Below are 25526 nucleotides of genomic sequence, written 5' to 3'. Positions count from 1 at the left end.
GTCGGTAGTTGGGTGCTTAGATTTTCCGCAAGCAGAGTCGAAAAGTGAGCAAAATGTGTGTGATGATGGACGTTTTGCCAGGTGGAGCTGGTGGAAAGTGTGTCGGAAGTGCAGTCCTCGATAATAAAGGCTGGTCTTGATCGTCAAACAACACCTCGAAGCGCCTCTTCGATTGCACCATGCGAAGCCGTTGCCGAACGAATTCCTCGAGTTTTGCCAATTGGAATTTTTTGCACGTTTCACTGGTATTATTTCAATTTGTAATGCAACTAAAAATAGAGGGGATTCATATTTTTTAATTATTTTTTATTAATTAATAACTATGTAAAAGAAATCGAATGTGTGTGTTTTGTTAGGCGTTTATTACATGTAAAGTTACTTGTTTATTTATTACAAAGACTACTTGCGTGCGATGAGATATCTTTCTTCTGGGTATCTATGTATTTACTAAACGTACATATTTCAGTTTCAATGACTATAATTTTATAATGCGCTTAGAAATACATGTTTTTTTTATTCATGTACATTAGTACCCGATCCAGAGAGGTGTAATAAGAATAGAGGGGCACTTACGAATAAATAATTGTTGTCAATTTTACGCGATACGTCTCTATAAATATGCTACATCGCACGGAGTTCAATCGGAACAATTTACTTATAAAAATGTATCCCATGTTGTTTATTGTGTGTTTTTGAATGTATTGTGCAACTTTTACCGATGCTTGCCCATCTTGCGAGTAATATAAACAAACAGAGAAGTTTTTATCGGACATACGTCGAGCAACAAGCGTCAAATACGACTGATGCTAAAATTATTTAGATCTGTCCCTGGACAGAATGTCACTTGACAACAAAATAGCACCTAAAGCCACTTCTATTAATATTACATTTCTCTGACCCGATCAATGTGTTTTGCCAGTGATGACGCATGGATGTGAAACTTGGACATTGAACGCCAAGATGCCACTCAAAGTCCAATAAACTCAAAGAAGTATGAAACGCTGTACGCTTGGCATAACAAGGAACGACAAGAAATGGAATACGTGGGTGAGAAGTATGACAAGGGTTGTGGATATAGTGAAGAGATTGAAATGGCAACGGACAGGCCACGTAGCTAGAAGAATGGACGAAAGGAGGACAAAAGAAGAGAGATGGGAAACGGAATACGTGGGTGAAAAGTAGGGCAAGGATGATGAACGGATTATTGGGCAAATTACGATCGCACGCACGACAATCGTTGCCACAAAAATCGCGAATACGGAATATCTGGCACTCGAGTTCTCGTTAGTACAATATTTCGCGTGTGTTGCTTTCGATTGATGGAGTTTTTTGGTGCCAGATGTTCCTTGATCGAGATTTTAGTGACGTGCGCGAGATCGCTTTTTGCGGAATGATCACCGCACCGACAAGGATAGTGGATATCGTGAAGATATTGCAATGGCGGAAGAAATGACTGATTTACAGATGGAAAAATAAGTGCTAGAACGTTTCCTGAGGAATATAAAATGGTGACAGGAAAGCGGCAAGGTATATGGATAGACGACATTATGAAAATGTGTGGGGTGAGATCGATGAGAGTTGCGCAAAACAGAGACGAATAGAAGCGCGTTAGGGAGGCCTTCATCTGGTAGTAGATGGTGAGAGAGAGTAGTTGATGTGTACATATATACGTATGTATGTGATTAATGCATTATTTATATTAAATAATATTTATGAATTACATATGTAGGATCTGGTTGTCAGGAAAAATAGGTGGTACAGTAAATGATATTCATTCGGCGGTTTTAATCGTTCTTTGTTATTTATCGAGACGCCATGGTAAACTGTCGTTCGCTGCGTTACATGTACAAGATGGCAACTTAACCATTCTTTAACTCATGCATGCCAAAATAACCTTATATACATTCTTCTAGGTTAGAAAAATTAAATCCCACATATATTAATGTACCTTTTTATTGAGTGTTTATTTAGTTCCCTACAAAAATATTAAATTCTTCGGAATGATACTAATTATACATATAAAGTCTAGTGAAACCGAGTGCTTTCATTAAAGCTAATTGCTGTTGTATTGTATGATATTATTTCATTAGTCGAAATTATTCCTTAATACATAAATATATTACATATTCTAAAATATTATTTGATAGCTATTGTACGATTACATATATTTTATATGAATATTTATGCTATACAATTTTTTTGTTCCATCAAATACTTATTATATATATATATATATATATATATATATATATATATATATATATATATATATATATATATATATATATATATATATATATTATTGTGTTTTATTTTACTATTATTTCGTTGATAAGTTGTTACAAAGCAATTTGAGCTCTATAATGGTATTTAATAATATAACACTTGTCTTATTTTGAAAACATTGCCTTAGCATAACCGACGACTCCTCATTAGTGTACATATGTACATAGATAGGTATATAAAACTTACTACCTGATTGCATAATATATTGGAAAATACTTATAAGTGTTATTTCCTTAGTCACTTTATGTTCGAAAATAAAAATGAGTACATAAGGATATTTAATTATCACACAATTGTTATTATCACACAATTTTCAATTTGTTATAAATTATTTGCGTTTGATTTAATATGTAAATTTGATATTATTAAAATACGTTGATCATTCCTTATACTAAGTTACTTACAAAATGGACTTAATAATCTTTACTTTTCAAACTACATATATCACTAGTTAGCTTTAATTTAATGTACATATGTATACTTTTAAATACTTTTTTAAAACAAATTACAGTTTAATTATACATAACCAAAGCTTATATTTATTACATCACTAAATACAAACATACATACACAGATAGATATTCCGATGTTAGTGCCGATGCTAATTTTTGGTAAAGTCGGATATTAAATGTTAGTTTTAATGTTATATTTAATAAATAGTTTAACATTAAAAGTATATTATATGAAATACTGATTATTATTTCAACCTGTTTCAGATTGACGGGCATTCGAAGGGCCAAAAAGCAGCTTCGTCAATGTCCGAATTCGACAGCCAACAACTCTGACTCGGACGCTCCTGCCGACTATTCACATCTGCAAACTACTCAACCAGCACTACAACGACGGACCTTCGACGATACAGAAGACAAATCTACATACAACAGAATAGGATTTGTAAACAACGAACGAACCTTCTTCGACGACAAACACTCACAACGGCTCTACTCGCCGCTGACGAACTCTACGAACTTTGTACATAGTACTACCATACCTAGGTGTTTCAATTGTGGGGATTACATATCGCATTTGAACAAGAAAACGGTACCCTACAGATCTTTACCGAATTATTCAATTAATAGTGTCGATCATCACTTGTTGGATCTATCACCCGACAGCAGTTCGGGACCGATATCGTTCGACTCGGGTATCGAACAACACAATTCATTGCCATATGCTAGAAGTCTCAATTCTAGTCCATATGTCACCTCTTCGCTTCACAATCCCCACAGACAGGATTTGCTTAGATTTAATCTTAAGGACAATCTATCGTCATATTCTAAATTATCGAATAAGCCTCCACTTAGAGTAAGTAGAAGTAATGACTTTTCTACGCTTTTGAAGAAAAACACTGATGATAAATATAGTAATGAGCAAATACCACGTATTGAATCACATCCAAAGAGTACAAAATCTGTGCAAACACAAACCGAATCGATTCCGATAAATTTTCTACCGTCTAAATTACTGTTAGACAGTTGGAAAGCTATTGAAACTGTAAAGAGAAGAGTGAAACTTTTAGAACTTGGCAAATTCGCAAGGCAAAACTTGAAAGATAAGAAATCATGTATCAAAAACTCTTCAGCTTCTTCAACACGATTAGAAGAGGAACGTGAAAGAGGTTACCATTCTGATTCAGCCACAGGTGCAACCATCGAAATCATCATGCCTGTCGGAACAAGTACGTTTTATCATTTCATTTTTTAAGAAATTTTCCATTAAAACTTTTTTCATAATATATACATAAAATGTGTGAATAAGTACAAGAAATATTTGAATCTATGTGTATAAAGAATTAGATAAATATGTACAAAATTATAATTTCAAAGGTTAGATACATACAATATGTGTATACATGTTATTCGATTATAAAACAATATGAGATTAATAAGATGTTATTATATAATATTTGCCAGTTTATATAATATATGTACATATTTGTAGGTTATAGAAATTTTATAGGTTATAGTTATTTGAAAAACAGGTAGTTTGTAAAAAAAATAGTTTTATTTAAGACATAAAAATGCATTATTCTTTTATTCTCAGTGGTACTATTCAATTTCGAAAAATGTTTGAATCTAATTGAAAGTTATTTTATTATTGAGAAATTTCTTCCTACATGTGTACATACGTAGATAAATGATGAATTTTTAATCATTCAATATGACAACAATAAATCATTTAGTTGTTTTTTAAGTGAATCTATAATCTATCAATAATTTAATTCATAAATTACATATTCAAATTGGTAGATAATTTTGCCACATTTATATGCTGATTTGAAGATAACGTTCCCCTTTGTTATTGAGTTGATATTTCAGATATAATATATGAGTAGGGTTGTCAGATGTTCTGATTAAATTAGATTTCACCGTTTTTAATTCTCGTTTCACCGTGTCCCGAACGTAGGTTTTGGGTCCCCCAAATGTCCAGCTTACTACTTTTTAGATTCTTACCAATATGAATTGAACATGATTTATACATAAACTGTCGATATTCAACAATGCTCTTTTTGTCAGTTGTGTTCAGGGCTGTGGAGTCGCTTTAAAATTGACCGATTCCGACTCTGACTTTATATTGTTCGTTCCAACTCTGACTGGAACGATTTTAGTAAGATCGACTTTTCATGCAACGTATAAAATTTTTAGTAATAAAAATAATAGCGATTTTCTAAATATAAAAAATTAAAGGAATTTAAAAAATCATTAAAAATTGACATGTAACCTAATTTATTAAATTATTGATAATGAAATAGGTATTAATAAAAAGTAAATACATTCGTAGTGTATGTGTATGAATTTTATACACAAACAAACCATTTTAATAAAAAAAAAGTACGAAATGAAGGAAACAATCGGTTTTAGCCACAACAATTCAACGTATTTTATTTGTAATATAATTTACATTCATGATTTAATAAATAAATTTAAATTTATTAGTGGATTTACTTCAATAAAATTTCCACATACCGTATAACTATTAATTAAAAAAAAAAATAAAGGAATCAGAGTCGGTTGATTTTTTATTAGGACTCCGACTTAACAGCCCTGATTGTGTGGTCGAAATCGACACTATGATTTTTTCTCCCTCCCTATGTATGTAGTGGTGGATCAAGTAAAAGGGGGGCCCAAGCGCATTTTAAATTTGAGACCCACACTTCATTTAAAATAATGCTATCATCGTTTTTTACCATGCTTTTCAGTATGTGGTTTTTCATTAGAATTTTACAAAACCATATTTTTATTTATTTATTTAATATATGTACTTGAAACAATAGCAATTTTTAGAATAAAATAGGTAATATTTTAAAATACTATGTAAAATAGGTATTAATTTCATTTATTCTTGGCTTACGAACGTATTGTAGACAATGGTAATAATTTGTAAGTTGTAAATTTTGGTAGCAAGGACCATTTCGGGGGTCCCAAGGTTCGGGGGGCCCGAAGCGCGCACTTATTTTTAATATATGATAAACCGCCGCCGTATGTATGTGGTAATCAAACAGTCGTTTTACTATTCCCTAGAACTGACTAGAATTTCGCAGTCTGATATCTTATCATATATGTATAATATTTGGCTAGTTTGGATTAAAACACGGATATAAAATGAAGTCCTTAAATCCTTCCACGAATTCCGCTATCAATAACATCGATTTTAGTTCTGTCGTTTATTGGATACGGCTACGATATAATGCTATGAATTTGTCAACGCTGATAATATTTAATAACTTTTTTATCAACATGTATTTTATCAATTCGTTCAGAGTACGTGTGTTGTCAGTGCTTGATGAACGTGTTTGTTGTAATAGAATTCGCTTAATAGTATTATGTATAAATTTGTGAGACATATAAATATACGCAATGTTTGTTTTTAAAGGTATTCTCTATTTATTATATAGTACATATTAATTTTAATTTTAATTAATTTAAAATAGAAATATCAAATGTTTAATTTGTTTGTAGGTTTTGAAAATTCTGCTATGAAAAGCAGCTTTTCGCTGTCATCACTGCAAGGAGCTAGTGCAGGCGGAAGCATAGGAACAAATGGAAGTCCTCTGCGGCATCCCGCTCCACCAGAAAGACCTTACCATAGTCTCACTAAGAAAAGGTATTTATATCAAAATATTTTTTGATTTACACTTATGTATACAAATAGGGAATTTGCCATCCACTGCTGGATGAAGGTTCCACTCGTCTCTTTTGAGCAACTCTCATCTATCTCACTCCACACATTTTCCTAATTTCGTCTACCCATCTTCCCTAAGGTCTTCCTTTTACCCTTTTGCATTATCTCAGGTACCATTCTAGCATTTCTTTTGTCCACCTTTCATCCATTTTTCTAGCCACGTCAATGCCATTTCAATCTCTTCACTATATTCACAACCTTTTTCATACTTCTCACCCACGTATTCCGTTTCCTGTATTTCCTCGTTATGCCAAGCATACATACAACTTCTTTGAGTGTATTGGACTTTGTGTAGACTGTATATTACATATATTAATTGCTTTATTTATTAATATTACAGAAAAGATCCTAATAGAGAATTATGGCGACGTTCCTGGGGTTCAACGCACAGCAATCAAAGTGCCCAGTCTCTTGGCTCAACAGCAACTCTTGCAGCCAAAGATGATTTCTGGGCCGCTCTTCAATATAATTACAATTATATTATGGATAATCAGCTTATTGACACCTGCAAGGTACACATATTGATAAATAAAATTATTCATGTGGTACTACAACATACTTCAACTTGATTAATTTTATTTTTTGTATATTTAATATATTATTAAAATTTTAAAAGGGCTTTTTTGTAAAAAAGCATTTTATCCAAAATATGAAAGTAGAAAATTATCATATCAAATACATACATCTGTACAAATATTTAGTTTCTAAAAATTCTCATATATACATATGTGCATAATTTTAATCAAATATTGGATCGATTTATTATTCAAATTGCAATTGCCTAAGTTTATTTTCACATCATTAACCTGGGTGGTATTAGTTTAGTACATATGTACATATTAATTTATTTTCTTTCAAACTTTCTCTAAATTTTGTATAATATAACTAATTTTTTTCGAAGCGACTGGCATAAATATTTTACTGACCCAATTAGAATGAAACGTACATGAATATATGTATGTTTGTACATACATATGTACAAATAAAATAAACTTACATGCGTGGTTCATAAGAGTAATGGGTGCTACTTTAGTATGCGGTCTACCTTAGCATGTGATCTACCATTGAATCGCAGTCGACTTTTTTTTTTTATTTGTATCGTAGCAACGAAATGTTTATTACATATGTACAAATAAAATAAACTTACATGCGTGGTTCATAAGAGTAATGGGTGCTACTTTGTATGCGTTCTACCTTAGCATGTGATCTACCTTTGAATCGCAGTCGACTATTTTTTTTTATTTGTATCGTAGCAACGAAATTTTTATTACAATTGACGGGCTGAAAACCAGACTGGTACAAGTGACATTTCTAAAAAAATCTGGTTCAAGTGCTAAAATAATAGCATATATGAAATGCTATTTTTTAGCTTACTTACACCAGCTTTTTTTAAAAGTGTCACTTGTTCCAGTCTGGTTTTCAGCCCGTCAATTTTTGTTTTTTCCTGCTGCCCCATCATGTTGTCGAAGCATTTCTATCAAAATATCGTCAGCAGATACATATCTCTTAACCAAATCTTAAATGAATAGGGCCAACCTTAACTTAACCTAACCTATCCTGACTCTTAAATAAATAGGTGTTGGCTGCTAAGATATGTTTTTTTTTGTGAAAATATTGATGGTATAAAACTTAAAAAAAAAGATATCTTAGCAGCCAACACCTATTTATTTAAGGGTCAGGATAGGTTAGGTTAAGTAAGGTTGGTTCTATTCATTTAAGATTAGGTTGTTAGGGTCAGTATTATTCAGTCTCCGTGTCACACGCGAGATCTGAGACAGTGAGACAGCATATTCAAGTAAAAACGTGAAGGTAGATCGCATACTAAAGTAGATATGTGAAGGTAGACCGCATACTATCACCGAGTTACATATGTTTCTATAGAAATGTATAAAATTATAATTAATGTATATATGTATGTATTTACAAACTGGTTTTATATTTATTTGGAAGATATTTTACAAAACAACTAATTGAATATATAATATTTTTTTAATTAATTATTTAAATATCTGCAACAATTTTTTTTTTACTGAATTAAGCTCATCAAATGCATGTTTAGAAATTTTAACAAAAAATGAATTCATTTAAATGTTTTAAAAATTAATTTTGATGTTTTATTTAATGTTTCATTATTATTATAGGAAGCAAATGGAGAGATGAATGCTGATTTAATTGCAAATATACCTGTAAGTCCAACCCTCGATGGAGTGTCGCTAACAAACAATCAATGGAGTGTCAAACAAATGATTGCCGAATTCACCGAACTCTGTCAATGGTTAACATCAATGCAAGAAGAAGTTTATGCTAGTCCTGAAAACCTTGCCAACAAAACTCTCAGAGCTGTAAATATACATTTTTGTCATTAATTATATTTAAATCATGAATCGTTCGAAGTTTAATAGTAACATGTATTTTATTTAAACTTTTTTTTGTTTCGAACACTAAAATATATATGCATATTTAAAAAATTGAAACGTTCAATTCAATTGTTAATTTGTTACCAATTTCAAATTATTTCAACAGGCTCGTATGAAAGATTTAGTCTCTTGTGAATACAAAAGACGTCGATTTTTGGAACAAGCAGCTGAAATTCTATCGAGAGGTGAACCCGAAGCTTCAGCCGAAGTAACATGGAGAGCCAGACATCTAACTCTCAAATGGGACAGCGTTTTGCATGCCATGAGTCCTGAAGATGGTACAAATTGCGATAGTCATCATAATGCAGGTCGGCTATACTTCTACAAACAATCAACATTATATTATCATCCATAGATGAAATCAAAATATTCATATTTTATATTATATATAAACCGTTTCTTATATAGATGCAGAACATGAAGTCAAATGTCTTCGGCGTTGGTTGCATGAGATGGAAAAGCGTCTTCAACCGTTGAGCGTCATCGCCGCCACATGCTGGACTCGTCTACAGCTAGATCAAAAAGTCAAGGAATATCAGGTACATTCATACTCAAACTAAAAATCCTCCCCACATTGCTAATACTACATTTTAAAATAACCAACTTGATTGATTCTACCGACAAAGTGCATCTGTCACTTGAAAGGAACGGTTTATTTCCATCACCATATGCTCTTCATCATCCGTTCAGTTCTGAGAAGGTGACAGAAGCTTTTTGATACTTGCTGAATGACATGCATACATCACCTGCTTACATATGAAGATATATACTGAATTATTATATTTATTTTTGACTTGTATATATTATAGAACACCGATTCGACTCTTCTATCTATACAAGTTGGCATTTATTTTATGATTTATTGTATAGGGAGTTATTACACTTGTGTTGCTCTCATTGAAGAGATTACTTACCGCCAGTTTCCACTGTCGACGTAAACTCGTATTTTACACGGTTGACTATTATTTAGAAGCCTCAGGTAGTACATATATACAGCCGGCCAACGTCTCACCGGTGAGCGTGGATGAAGCGATTTGGCTTTTCTGCAAGAATACATTCGCCCGAGGGTTGTCCGGCAAACGCACAGCACCCGAGCTTTATTAATGGCTTCGCAGATGGCTTGCTTCCGATATGTAAGTTGCTTCATTGTGTTAAAGAAGTATGACCGCTTTCTTTCTCCACCTCTCTAGGAACTGAAGTGACTTTATTGCACGACGATTATAACCTTTGTCGTTTTGCTATAACAGGACTTATAATACATAAATAAATCTTTCACTCTATCGTTTCTTAATTTGCCTTATATATTTAGTTCTCAATTTGTCGTGTATTAGTTCTTAATTTGCTGTGTAAGTCGACTCCATGTATGTACGAATGTCGATATACATCTTTCAGACTTTGGTTGTACATATAACATTAAAGTATATCAACCAATACTTTCTCTTCCATCCATATTTTTTCTTCAATAATTATATAATTAGTGCATTATAAAAGGGACAAATTATGATAATTTTTCTATATAAACATCCCGACGATGATGTATGTAATTAATTCTAAAGAAGTAATAAATTCTAATGCCAAATAGATTATTCAAATATTTTTGGGTGTTTTATTGATATGTATTTAAAACCATTAAAAAAATCAAATAAGTCTTTGATTCTTATTTGGGATCCATCTCAAGTACTTTAGTTTATAGTTCAATAATGTGATTGAATGTACATACATAATTTCAATTCAGATGCTTTGAAAGTTTTCATCTTCATTATTTCCAAAATTACACTGTGCAACAAAAAAAAAATTACCAGAGCGAAGACTAATCAATCTTTACTAACTTTAAGTCACTGAATTCGAATATGACAATGATTTTTGTTTGTTTGCTTTTGTTTATAGTATTTGAGCGTTTAAAAAAAATGCACAGCTTTTACAGATTTTTGGCAGTGTGTAAAAAAAACATTTTTGACATTTAAATTTTGTTTGATAATTAATTATACTTATTTTAAAGCAATGAAAAATCACAATCAATAGAAAAAAACATCCCACTATTGATTCCAATACTCACTTTTAGCACAACAATACCAGATTTTCAGTTAAAGACAACAAAATCCGAAAATCTGTTAAAATTGCGAATTTTGTAAACGCTCATACCTCATAAATGAGAAGAAACCAAGAAAAATCATTATCATATTCGAATTCAGTGGGTAAAACTAAGTAATAATTGATTAGTTTCCACTGCGGTATATAAAAATTAGTATTTGTAATCATCTAATTAGATTTTTCGGCCACAAAAAGTCACAATATAGCTATTTTTTTAAATGTGAATCTCAATTGCTCCATATTTGACCTAAGCTCTTAAATCCAAACAACTTTTAAAGAAAGCCATTTCTTAAAAGACTTAAAAAAGTTTTAAAAACAAATTAACTGCTTCTCTCATTTTCTCTAATTCTACATTGTTTTTACCAAACCATTCCAGTTTCCAAATGTAGTTCTATAGGTGTATGTATGTATACTTCGTTTATTTTTTTTCCATTCTCTCATCTCATCCTCATAAATGTTCAAGATAAACATTGAGTGTTCCAGAAATATCCAAGTGAACTCTATATCCAAATATTTAATAAATGAATTTTAATCACATTAAAGCTCGTTTTTCCATACATATTGAATATGCGCACATATTTCAATAATGGTTTAAACAGAAACTTCATTTCACAATTCTTCTTTGCTATAATTTTCTTTGATTGGTTATTCTGGTGCATCCATAGATGGCAGTGTGGATACAAATTAATTGCATAGACAAATTGCAAGAGTGCATCAGTGCATGTTGCCTGAAATTCTATCTCTCGATATTATACGATTAAAGTTCTCTGAACTCATATACCGGAGAAAGTGCACATTGCATCATACATTCTCCTTACAATTCATATACACTACTAATAAGGCATTGTTTTACGCACAGATCATTATTTTTTTATTATCTATTTACAATTACATCGGATTTATTGCTGCTAGACCCAGACATATAAACGTTTCTGGATAACACTTTTGATAACACAGTTTGTAAGATTTATGAGCCGATCAATAAATAATGTTGTGTGATTGATTGATTGCGCATCAAATCGATCGCTTTCGCATTAGGCTTTCGAATTTAACCACCGGTAATATCTTGTACCTACAAATTCTCTTAGAATAAGAGCTGTTAATTTAGATATACATATGTGTATAAATATTTCCTTTATATTGTTATGAAATACGCAGTATTTTAAATCGTTGACTTGAAAGGCGTCCTATAAAAATATTCAGTATAAATTCTGGGATGAAAGACAAGATGCCCAAATGTAAACATTCGAATCCCGAATAAAACAAGGGCGATAACTATGCATGCGGAGAAAAGCACACATCTGTTCTCGAATGCACAGAATTTTAATGAACTATTTGGATTGGGAATCTGGAATGCATATGTACATACGTATAAAAAAAGAAATGCAAAACAAAGTGCACTAATGCAGTATAATTCGAATCGTTGCACATGTTTTAATGTAATATAATATTATGCGTGTGTGTTTTATTTGTGTTTAATAACAGTGAAATGTGTTTTCCAGATAGTGCCATACCCTCATAAGTACTTGGTATACATATACATATGTATGTATGTATGTATATAATTCTCACCCGTGAGTTTCGCTCGGCTACGTCACTTAATTTATTTTAATTGGCAATAGCTGTGTATTAAGAGTAATCAATTGGATATTTTCAGTAATCTTATCGGATTTTATGTATCGGACATAAAAGGGAGGTACGCACTGTGAAAGTATCGTTTGATTAATACCGGTAAATACTTAATCGATCGACCATATCTTTCTGCGATTAATTTATTTGCGTGCAATTCACACTGCTCGACTTTCGTGAAGCGGATCAGGGGCTATTAATTATATGTAATACATTGAGTAGCCTTTAAATTCCACTGAAATGCTTATGCACTTTTTATTTTATAGTATTATTTTTATTTGTCCATATGTATGTACATGTATGTAGACTTTTCAGCGTCAAACCCCCAGCGTTAAATTTATTGGGAAATGAGTAGTGGGTAATTTTTCCCAGTTTGAAGTGTTCACTTTATACATTTTAATGCATTTTTATTTTTATTTACGATTTAAAATGTACTGCAGAATGTTGTTGCGTAGGGGTGGGTGGGTTCAGGATCCAAATGAAAGGCCAAAGTTGCTTCATAGCATTTATTCAATGATTTCAGAGGTCCACACGCAACCGTCGCTCACTCCAGAACAATCCAATCTACCTGTGTACCTCCTTATAAAGGGCAAGTTTCTCACCACAGCTTCCCCGATCTATTGTATATTGTTCTGTGAGAACTCTTTTGTTCTGTGAGAACTCCAGCATAACATCATCTAATTTGCTTTCTGATGTAATTAAACATTTACATACACTGAAGTAGATATCGAAAAAAAAATTGTTGGAGGCAGAAGATGAAGTATTCGGAATATGAATTACCTAAAACGCCAGTAAAATTATACTTTCTCTGCTAGTATTAAATCAGTGCAACACATATGTACTTACTTATGTACATATATAGTTTTGCTCATAGGAGAACATATCGTACATATATTGATATAATAATTGTGTAATGCGTGCGTGAATGCGTGTGTGTGTGTGTGTGTACGAAGTACTCGCTGTTCATGCTCCGTATCTTTCTCCCCTTAGGGCGGTTTTAGACTAGCGTTTTTTTCTGCGCGTATACGGTCGTTTCGGCATACGCGCTTACACGCGCGCTACTTTTCGCGCTTAAAAAAACCGGACGCGCGTACACGGGCTTATTCCGGCATTTTCGGTCGAACCGGTAGTGGTGATTTAGTATCAACATGGATAATACGAGCTTATAAGCGCGTCTACGCTCGTACAAGTTGCGCGTATGGAAAACGACGCGCCTATACGCGCCTACATGCACTTCAAAAAACGAGATTATACGCGCGTATAAAACGCTAGTCTGAAACCGCCCATAGAATCGTATATCGTAAAAAAAGACGCGGCATATCACTTCGTTCACATAATCGGTCGACAGAAACAAAAGATTTTTTTTCAAAAAAAAATTTAAATTATTTATTCCGTTGATCCGAATTGCGATATTTTACCTATCTGCACAATTATGTGCACACAGGCCACTAGTATAATATATTTTTTTTGTATAATTCTGAAGCATACTTATAATATATGGTCATTGTAGACAATAGCAATTACTATTATGCATATTATATATAAATATAATTATGTATATTATATGTATATAATATAACTATTGTTCGCTGTCATAAAATTTTATGTGGTTGCTTTTATATTGTATAAAAAATATTCACGAAGTTGCTGATGTCAAAAATTACTCGTATATATGTATATTATTAGACATGTTAAGTCTGATGTAGATTCAAGAACTTTCTGGACCACTGACTACGAAACTATCCATTATACATAGTTGTACCAACTATAAAAAAAATGACAAGTCATGAGTGTCATGGCCAACTTATGAAGTTTCTGTCCTAGAAATGGACAACATCCAAAAGTAAAGTCGTGCTAATCGACAGATTTCAATTAAACCGATCGGCTCCACTTTTTGTTCCATCGGTTCTATGTATGTATGTTCGGTATAATGGTCTGTACTTTTTTTTCTCCCCCATGCCATTTTCCACAGGTGATATCATCGCCATACTCGGCGTGGATATCATCTACTCGCGTGTGAGTTTGTTGTTTAACCATTATTTCGGTGCAACTATTTGGAAAGGTTGCCAGGTGTGTCGGACTAACTCTGTTCTACGAACTCGTACCGTTTCGTTTTGCTTTGTTTCATTTTGCGCTCATCAATCACTCGCTCTATCTCAGTTGGTTATCTCTCTCCATCCGCTGCTCGCGAATCGACCATTTCGGTCGTGTGCCGTTATCCAGTTTGCCGATTTTGCTTCGCTAATTTTCATCTGATGTAAATTTCGACCACATCATGCCTTTCAGCTGCCTCCCCAGATGCGATTGTCCGTCCTACAGATTAAAAATCTTTTTAATTCTTACAGCGTTGTCCATTTCAAAATTTTAGTTGCATACTTTTCAGTCAAACATTCAAAATATGCAAAACTTCTCCAATAACAAATGAGCTGTGTCTGCTATTTATTCTAAGGTACTCATTTACTGCATCCTTGAATGTTCAAACTTCTGACTTTCAGTTTGTCATTTGTCAAATCATATGTATCTGTCATCCAGTAAAATGCACTCGAACTTTTAACGACTCCCTCGATTCCACGATTCTGAAAATTTATTGTAATTTCTTTATGACCTTGTATTTCACAACAGTTCTTTCCAATTTTGCTTCGCTAATTTTTATCTGTTGTAAATTTTGAACGCATCATGCCTTTCAGCTGCCTCCCCCGATGCGATTATCCTACAGATTACAAATATTTTTCAATTCTTACTGTATTGTCCATTTTAAAAGTTTAGTTGCCTGTTTTTCAGTCAAACATAAAAAAAATTTATTTTTTTATTTTTTTACATATACCAGGAAGGCTTGACAGGAAGACCCCAAATGCGCCTTCCTGGACAATTAATTACAAATAATGTAGCATTTTATTATTACATAAATCACTGTATTTCCAGAAGCTGAAGAACGCGAAATAACAATTAATTAATTAATTACAGAATAAATTTTGTACATAATTTTTACAAATTGCATATACATATACAATAAATACAGAAGATTTGTGACAACAGGAGATATGATTTTTTGCCAATTTTAAGGAACCGTTTCAACAATGATCAGATAAAATTGGCAAACTCTGGTAAGAAATGATCGATTTGGAGGTTCAAAACCCCCAAATCTAACAAGTAGTATAGCGGATCGAACCCACTGATCACTTGGTGCTAAACATATACGCTACCGTTAAGCCATACTGCTGGCTATGCAGTAAAATATGTAAAACTTCTTCAATAACAATGAACCGTGTCTGCTATTCTAAAGGTACTCACTTACTGCATCCTTCTGACTTAGGAGCAGTTTTTCATTTGTCAAATCATATGTATCTGTCATGTATTAAAATTCACTCGAATTTTTAACGACTCCCTTGATTCCACGAGTCTGAACATTTATCATAATTTCGTTTTGGCCTTGTATTTCACAACAGCCACTTCTTACAAATAATAGAGCGTTCGGAGTGGACTCGATCTTCTAACACTAAGAACAAAGAGAACATCTGAACGAGTCGATACTGAATTTGCATCAAAAGAAAACAAATAAAAGCAAATCGGCAGCAGTAGCTAACGGCATGCGACCCAAATTGTAATAGTCTCGAGAGCAATGGACACACATAACCACCTGAGAAAGTTGACAGGAGACCGTTTGGTCTCTACCCTATACAAATAGCAGTATGTATGTATACTAAACACCTCAGCTCAGAAATACCCAGTACCCAGCACTCCTACTCTGGTGGTGAATATATTTCGGTCTTTTCAAACGTTCACAATGCCTTTTAATAGCCCCATAACTCCTTCGATTGCAACACTACACGCATATACATACATAGACTTCCCCTTTCTTCCTATTGAAATGCTGCGTAGAAAGTGAACGATATGGGTCAATTGCGCCACATATATGTACGTACACATGTGCTCGGTTCGAGCACGCAATACCCGATGATCTCGGTACTCGCATCTCTTGTTTGTAAAGCTCGTAAAAATCTAGCAGCATCCCGTGTCCCACGATTCCCCTTTGCTCATAGTACAACCGTCCATGTGTGAGGATCGTTAAGTCTAATTTTACTCGGTTTGTTGATGTATCGCTTCCTGGCGTCTTCGTCGCCCACAAAACAAACCCGCGGTCATCCCAGGAGAATGATCCTAGATGACTGCAGTGCGTTGACTTCGAAAAAATCCACCATATCTACGTAGTAAGTACACGCTAGCGGAGAATGCGCACTTCTTGCGGTTTCGCCGAGTTATTCAATCTATCCATCTTCAAGTCGATGCTACTGCATACATATTTTCTTAGTTGAGATATTCCGTATGTATGTACGTACGTACGCTCAGTTGGGGTGCAGCTTCATATCGGATTACCAGATAAATAGTTATTAATTAGTAGACGCCGTTTTATCATGGCGTAAGATCGTTCTGGAATGGCCTCGTTCATTGTTTCATTATGATCTATTTTCTGAATGTGTTAGGTGTTTCGAATTGAGTGCTCGCACTTTCGGTTCAAGTTATTGACCCTCGTTTTGTTTCTGTTATGGCAGTGGCGCCCAACTCTATTTTAGCTCGTAGTCCCAGCAACTGGATCGTACATAGATCCGATTGAGTAATCTCTCTGGTTCTGCAATTAGCTGCTGCTGCAAAGCTGACCGTTGCTCATAAAAGCTCTGCGTGATGGAATCCACGTGGTTGCAGTTTTGCCCGGTGCTGAAGTGCATCGACGACGCGCTACACACATCCTGCTGCTTGAAGTCTTTGAACCAAGAAGTGGAGCAAGCGGTTGTGTTTTTTTTTGCACTCAAAAGAAGCATACTTGTAGTCAAAAATACAACCTAAAAATTGTTTTCAACTTCTTTTGTACAAAGTATAGGCTTTCAAAAATGAATAATTTCCCTATACGTTGTACAAGTACATTGGGTTCATCTAAATCACATCCACGACAGATTCTCGACGTGTTTTACTGAAAACTCTATTATCTTTTCAACGGCGATAAATTCAAGTTAAAAAAAATACGAACCGTGTCATCGTCGCAATGATGAAACGATTTCACACCGCGGGAAAAGTGGGGGCGGTAATCGAGCCGAACTTTGATGCACCAAGCGGGGTGCATATTACATTATAAGCTCGAATGCACCGTTGCAGGTGGTCCACGGTGCACTCTCTTCACACGTTCAAGAACATCTCGGCACAGGCCCGTGTGTTCCTCTGAACCCGTGGAGGCGTCGCTTTTACGTTCAATTACTGCATTATTGCGTGGGTGCATTGTTGGTCTTGTGGGTATACCGCATATGTACCCGTACATATGCACGTGGAATATTTATATTCTGAGCTTTCTTTCCGTATCGTTTCAATGCCCTATAAAGATTTCTCCTTCGTGTGGCAGCAGTCCTTTGTCGTTTAATGCCCGCTTTCGCTCTGCTGTAAAATCTATGCAATCTGTCCAACTTTGACCTCGTCTCTTTCGCTCAACTATGGTAGGGCTGTAATTTTCAGTTCTGTAAGCAAAAAAGTTATATGAACGACTCTTGAGCGACGAAACAGAAGGTTATAAATCTGCCAGTGCTTCACTTTCTCGGTTGGTTTTCTCCTGTTCCCGCCGAGGGCTTGCAACCTGCAATTTGGCTGCTGTGAAACGACCACTTAACTAAAGTTAATTCTCGTATCTTTCAAAGATATGTATGGTGAGTTTCAGACACACTTCCAGTTTTTTTAAGGTTGAATATTCTCTCTATATATTATAATATTTGGAACAAAACTTGGAACCTCTCAAACGAAAATAGATTAGTTAGTTACTTCAACGCAGTTCAAAATTCAAACTGCATCTATGTGAGAACCTTTTAGTATTAACTCATTAATACTAGAAGGCCGTAAACACATGCGCTGTGTTTTTAATAAAACTTTATTCAATGGCTGTCAACACAAAGTATGCTTTTAAATCCTCCTAGCTTCATATTATTTAAACGATTTAGTTTCAGACTCCCATTCATTCATTCATATACATATGTATATATATATCACACCAGCATATCTTTATCTAAAATATCGATAAATAAATTTTAAAAATATACATTTCTATGGCTTAAATTGGTCGATAATATTCCGAAAAGATTTCAAATCCCCAGAAATTCAATGCTTTTTCTCTTACCATACATATTTCTCAAATCGAATATTTCATTCAGATGAATAACACAAAGACATGTATGTATATATGTATGTACATAGATATCGTTTATTACGTGAGAATAGACTGAAATGGATATAAATTTTATATAAAATTGAATACATCAATCACCACGGTTTGAGAAATTCTGATCTGATAATTCATAAGTTCGAAGACACTGTAAAGAACCTATATTCCAATTTTTAATTGAATTGATTGAAAGTATTAGGAACTATATTTAATTTACAAAACCTATTACTTTGACCGTTCCTTAAAATACGCGGACTCATATTGTTTTTGGATCGGGCGGTCCATAATGAGTTAAAACAAATGTTCACGATGAAAGTGCACTGCAGAATTTTTTTTCAAAACAAGTCCTATATTATATTGGTTGTGGCTATTTGTAGATACAGTATCGACGAATTATATACAAATACTCAATAATTCTTCGATACTGTATCTAAAAATAGCCACATCCTATTATATTTGGTGTCGTAAGTGATATCATCGTGTGATTTTCTTTTCTTTCTTTAATCCATTTCCGTCGAGGTGCATTTCTTAAAGATTCTTATCATTCGTAACAAGCATTAATTCTAAAAAGTTACAATTTCGTTTAATTACTTATGTGTGGTTTTCCTGGTTTCGGAATGCGGAACTTAAATAGTCTTGGGAAGCGCCTTGACCCACTCCCCATTGTCCATTGTCATTTTAGATTCCGTACCTTGATATTTTATACGCGTAAGTTTCTCGTCATTTATTCAGGTAGGTGGGTATCTTTTTAATACCTTCGAATGTTCTGTTCTCACAGTGTTAACTTATGTACATACATACACACAAACATATGTATGTATAAAAGCTGTTTCGTTCGGAAGTTTATTGATTTTAGCTCGCCTATCTTCTCAGCTTATCTTCTCGATCGATTAATTGCCTAATATATTTTAAAATGTAAACTGTAAATTATGTAGCTTTCCGCTCTAATGTGAGCATAAAGATGTCATGAAAAAATAATAACTTGTTTAACAATAGAAATCGCTTTGATCTTTTCTTCGAAAGCACCCACTACTTTTCAATCCACCATATCGACACGATAAATTACATTAAAATTCAACCGAAACCGGAAAACTTTCCCTCATATAATTTGTTGAGATGTCGCTCAAATTTTATATAGAGCAATTTTGGGTATTTGATCCACTGACTAATTCGGTGCTCTTCGTTGTGGCTTATGTATTTTTGAATACCTTCGAAAAGAAATCGTAATAAAACTATTCTAATTCGATCGCGGAAATGCTTCACTTCCGGCACTTTCCTATGCGGGGCATTTGTGTGTATGTCCTCCCTGTTCTTCTCGGTGTGGTTTTTGAGGTGAAAGTGTGATCGATTTTTCCGAAATTTGGAACACTCATTCTCTCTCGTTTCGTGTCAAAAATCATGTTAGTGTGTCGCATCCCAGAGTCGTGTATCGCCTTTGGCATATTGTTGAGTTTTCGCTGTACTTGTGCTGTACGTGCAGTTTGCCAACAGGTAAATAGCGAGAGCCAAAAAAAAAGTCAACGATTACCTCAATTACATCCAAGAGGATGTTGTCGTTTACTGGACGTAGGTGCCAAACCGAAAAATGTCGCCATTTACCGAGAAAAAATTTACCGTATGCGAGTTTCAAGCTTTGATCGATCTTCTTACTAGCGCATTGCCCGTTGAGCAAGGTGAAAATAATACAATAGTATGTTTTGTTATCAGTACAATATATATTTCGTATGACATTCACTCATGCATAATCTGATTTGATGCATAATCTGATTAAAAATACGATGATTCAAACCAAATATTTCATTTGATTAACTATTATTAGAATGTATGATTTCAGTCAAGGCTTTCCAAACTTTGGTAATCCAAGGGTCGCATTAAGAAAATAGTTTTATCCGCGGGCCTGAAAAAATACGTACTATGCAATTTCCTATTATTTAGTTAGTGAATGTTTATTTTCAATCAAAGTTTTCATTTTCAGGTTATTAATGTCATATTTATTTCCACCCAATTCTGCACATTATATGTATAGGTACATATGTTTTCAATTTCAGCTATGGTTCTGATGTAAATACATATGTACATAAATGTATTGAGTGAAACTTTTATCTGATAAATTTTCATTTCAGAAATGAACCCAGCATTTCTTTCACGCTTTTTGTCTACCATTTTAACATCACAAACGTTGCGCAACGTGTTATTATTTCACGCCAAGTAATTTTCTCGGATGATACCCACGAAACTCTATCCATTTTCTCGCGTTTCGTGTGCAAACACATTAGAAACGTTCATAATGCATTCGCCTGCATTACGATCGCACAACAACGCAACGCTTTGCATCCAATTATCGAGCTCGTTCGAAAAGCCCCATTGGACAAAAGCAACGGTTCGGATAAATGAATCGAACACGAAATACACATTAAAGCCGACAAACGGCTACCAGTTAGTTACTATGTACACTAGCGCAAATGTCTAATCAACATCACTACCAATTATCGTATGAGAAAATGTTCCATTTCGATTTCGACAAGGAGTCTCGTCTTATTGACACCGCACGTGTCAGTCGCAGTGCACTTTCTATTCCTTTTTCGACCTCATCCGATTTATGACCGATCGTAAAAGACTACGACGATCATTTGATCCCACACTTCCCACTTGATTTTTATATATGAACGCGAGTGATAATGTAATCATACTCGTTCATTTGTATTGCGCAATGTATGAATGTATCTATGTAAAATTACATGCACGGGCAATTTGTCGTGGGACAGATCGATTACATTTGACCTGATTGTTGTTGTTGTTTTTTTAGCCAGAGTTAAAAGAACACCGATCGATTAAATAGGTAATGTGAGAATTGTTCGAAGTGAAAAGTCGTTTTGAAACTTACACATACTGTATGTATGTACATAGGTGTACATTTGCATCAACTTATGGTTTTTATAGATGGCCAGTCTTATGTACGAAAAAGGAATCGTTTTCTTTTCTTGAGAAATGTTGGTGATGGAATTTATTGTATTTATTATGAGTGTAACTTGGCCAGTTTAATAAATTTTAGACCACACAAAGACGCCGTGTTGAAATTGGTATTCTTTAAATTCTACATACTTAGAGTGACCATGTGTATTTCCCAGGACTCAAAATGGGACGCTCCGCAAAAAAATTATCCCTCTTTGTAACCAAAATTTTATAATTTTTCTTTCAAATAACCATAAATATGGTCAAGGAATTGTAATTTTTTTTTTCAGAATGTACAATTAAACTAGAAAACAGAAATAATTTGATATAATACATGATCGCACAGGCGGATGTTTTTCTTAAATGTGTAAAATTAACAAATAACATGACAAAATTTTTTTCAAAAAGATATTCTCGGTTTCATTTAATTGCAAAAATTATGTGCAACTGAAAATTTTCATTTCTTTTTTTTTTGTAAAATAGTTTAATTTTTACAAAAATGTAAATTTCTTGAAAAGAAGAAAAGAAAACAAAATAAAAAAATATTGTTTTTTACAGTTATTTAAAAATAATTATGATGAAAATAATAATAGGAAGCGATTTTTATTCAGAAACATGTAGAATGCATCATATAACGATATATTTAAATGTTACTTTAAAATGAATATATTGTACATATGAATGTAAATGTATATTTGTATAATAATATTTGTTTTTGGGAAACAAATTGATTTTGAAAAAGGAAGAAAAATATGAAAATAAAAACAATATCAAAAAAGTAAAAAAAAATATATGTGCGTCAGTGGACGGACAAAAGGGTTCAAATCAAATAATTTTACGAAAACTATGCGGGACGAACCCAAAGCACGTAAAAACGGGACTATCCAAGGTGACCAAAACGGGACGTATGGTCACCCTAAATATACTCGATACTAGCATTCAAACTTTGACACTTGTCAGAATATATTTATTGTATCTGATATATACATACATACCTTGAACTTATAAATATTTTTGAAATATTTATAATACAGTAATAGTGTAATGTACTTTTTAATCTGTCAGTGTGTTGAGGAGTCAATGAATCGATCTACCTAGATGTTAGTTGAATTTAAGCAGATAATCTCATATCTTCAATTTCATAAATTCAAATATGAAGTTACATAAGCGTTTTCGGTTATTCGATACGTAATTTAATGATAAATTTACATAATAGGCAGTCTTCAATGCCCACGACTAAGTTTACACGTAAAAGCAAACAGCCGAGGTGTAATTACAGTTCAGATATCTACCTACTACCCAGGTATTTATGAAATGATACAGCGTATGTGCAACGTGGCACATAAAATACGCTTCGACATGCTAGAAGTTCGTTGTCGAGCTTGTTCCGCTACTCGCACTCTGTAAAAGCTCCTTTTGTTCGTCATTATTTACGTCATCTGCTCGATAACTTTTCGTCCGAGAGTATGACAGCCTCCGTCTCTTGGGTTATTAGTTCAGACACAGTTGAGCTTTCCCTCGTTTGATAATTAATAGCCCGTTTAATACCTCCCCACCGCGTTGTTCGGTTCTATTTTTATTGAGCCCATGTCGGTTAGATTGATCGTCGGGTAAGTTGACCCATTGACTTTTGGGTGCCTTTTGTCGCTTTTGGTTAATAATTTTCGTGCTACGTGTGTGTTCTTTAAATATATATATGTGTGTCATTATCGCTTTCTCGAGATAACGATAGCGAATCTCGATCGGCAATTGAAATTCGTGATTTGATTTGGTGATATAACGGTTGCGTTATAATTTATCTAACGTCGTTCCTTTTCATTGTACCGATTCATTGTGGTTGTGATAATTGCAGTTTGACGTGCGTCTATCATTTAAACTTGGCGACAAAGCGTTTGTGTTTTGGAATTAAATGGACTTGTTTTTGTTGCACTGATTTGATGATCAATAATTGGTTTACTTTTTGGATTGCTCGATTATTTTATATCGAAAAATTTGAATAATGGAATACAATCTCTTGTGACGTATTTTATTTTTATGTAGTTTGAAGTAAAATCTACATATTTATGTATTTGCATATAAAAATGTATACTTATATATGTACCTATGTATATATATGCTACAGTGATTTCATACAATTATAGCCGTGAACCTATACATTCACTAAAATTTTAGGGAATTCATATTCTGAATACTTGAATTTACTTGTCATACTTCTATAAATGTTGTCTTCTTCTGCCTCAAATAAAATTTCTTTCGATATCTTGTTCAGTGTATATAAATGTTTAATTACAACAGAAGGAAAATTTGATGATGGCATATTAGATCAACTTTTGCAGTTTGTCCAAATACAGCTTCATATGTGGACCGTTTGATTCCTGAATGAAATGCCTTATTTTCCATAAATTGGACAGTCCTGAGCCCTTTCTTCCAATCGATGCTGTTATGATCTAGCATCCAAGTTGACAGCCCCTTTTCAATGTCCTGATTTGTGTGATATGCTTTCACCGACTAGGTTGGTGAAAGTGTACTTCTGGCGAAGGAATACAGATTCACTTTTAACATATGTATATATAGGTACATATGTATGATCGCGATTAGCGTCAAAAATTTATGACTTGAGTACTCAAAAAGCTCGGAGCTCTGGATTGAAAGACTGAAAAATAGGTAATTAAATATTTTATAGAGGATTCGATCGATTTTTGATTGCCTTCTGAAATTAACAAACAGGAGTTTATAATGAATTTGTAATAATAAAAAAATAGTTCTTCTTCGATTCCGAGATCAATTACAAAATAGTAACATATGATAATGCAGATTGGATTCATTTGATGGATGAATACATACATTGACTGGGCCAATTTTACATAGAACTTTGTCAACAACTTAAATGAAATACATACACACCTATACATAGATCAATTCTTAAACGTTATTTTTACATAAGAATATATCAAATAAATATTTATACCTGATCTATAGCACACCAATTAAATACATAGGTCAGAGTTCAATACTTTTAGTACTATAATATGTAATTTTAAAGATACTGTAACTTATCTTGTCTTTTTGGAGAATACTGTAAACATATAAAGGTCAAATTACTAAATTTGTAAACGAATTATGAATCATGTAAAATTGTAAATTCATACAAATTTAAAACATATTTTGACCTTTAAAATGAGATTCAGGTTCAACCTGAACCATTCAGCTCATTATCCAAAACCCAAATGCTGGAACACAATGGCTTTGTGTTTGATTCAAATTAAAATCAGTCCCGAATCCCGTCAGGACCAAATCATCGCCTCGACAATAAATTTGGAAAGCTTCGACTTAACACATGCGCGCCCACGCGCCGAATAAAGAATGCCCCTCGAACTGGACCGAAGATTGATAGAGCTCGTATAAAAAGCAAGTTAAAGAAGTATCTTAATTATTCGAGTCGGCCGCCGCTTTGGATAAAAGAAACCGAGATGGTCTTTTTTATCGCCGACAAAACAGTTATAATGCGGCACTTCTCGGAGTTTCCTTGTTCCGAAGCTTCGAAGGATGACCTCACATCTAAACCGCGGATTAATCAAACTGGATGGGGTCGTTGCTTACGCGACCTGACCGTGCCGTTCTGAGATCCCGGTTCGTCGACTTAACTGTACCGTGAAATTGATCAAACATTATTAGTTCCTAATGTAGGGTCGCCTTGTGTTGCTGAACTTAAAATAGTATGTGTACATAAGTCAAGTAACCGATTTGTTTTTTAGTTTTCAATAGTCACTTAC

The 25526-nt window shown here is 33.7% G+C and overlaps 1 protein-coding gene across 3 annotated transcripts in view; it reads left to right on the top strand.

Annotated features, from left to right (window-relative positions):
• Nucleotides 1–25526, top strand: part of klar (klarsicht) — a 246236-nt gene that overhangs the window by 80268 nt on the left and 140442 nt on the right. For all 3 annotated transcript variants that reach the window (XM_077445079.1, XM_077445078.1, XM_077445080.1), the window contains exons 4-9: nucleotides 3003–3964; nucleotides 6246–6390; nucleotides 6809–6980; nucleotides 8610–8810; nucleotides 8992–9193; nucleotides 9294–9424. In XM_077445079.1, the coding sequence (XP_077301205.1) occupies nucleotides 3003–3964; nucleotides 6246–6390; nucleotides 6809–6980; nucleotides 8610–8810; nucleotides 8992–9193; nucleotides 9294–9424 (1813 nt within the window). The remainder of the gene's footprint in view (nucleotides 1–3002; nucleotides 3965–6245; nucleotides 6391–6808; nucleotides 6981–8609; nucleotides 8811–8991; nucleotides 9194–9293; nucleotides 9425–25526) is intronic.

Source organism: Arctopsyche grandis, chromosome 13, assembly GCF_051622035.1.
Source record: "Arctopsyche grandis isolate Sample6627 chromosome 13, ASM5162203v2, whole genome shotgun sequence".
Lineage (NCBI taxonomy): Eukaryota > Metazoa > Arthropoda > Insecta > Trichoptera > Hydropsychidae > Arctopsyche > Arctopsyche grandis.
The sequence above is the reverse complement of the archived record's forward strand: the minus strand, read 5'-3'. Positions and strand labels throughout refer to the sequence as shown.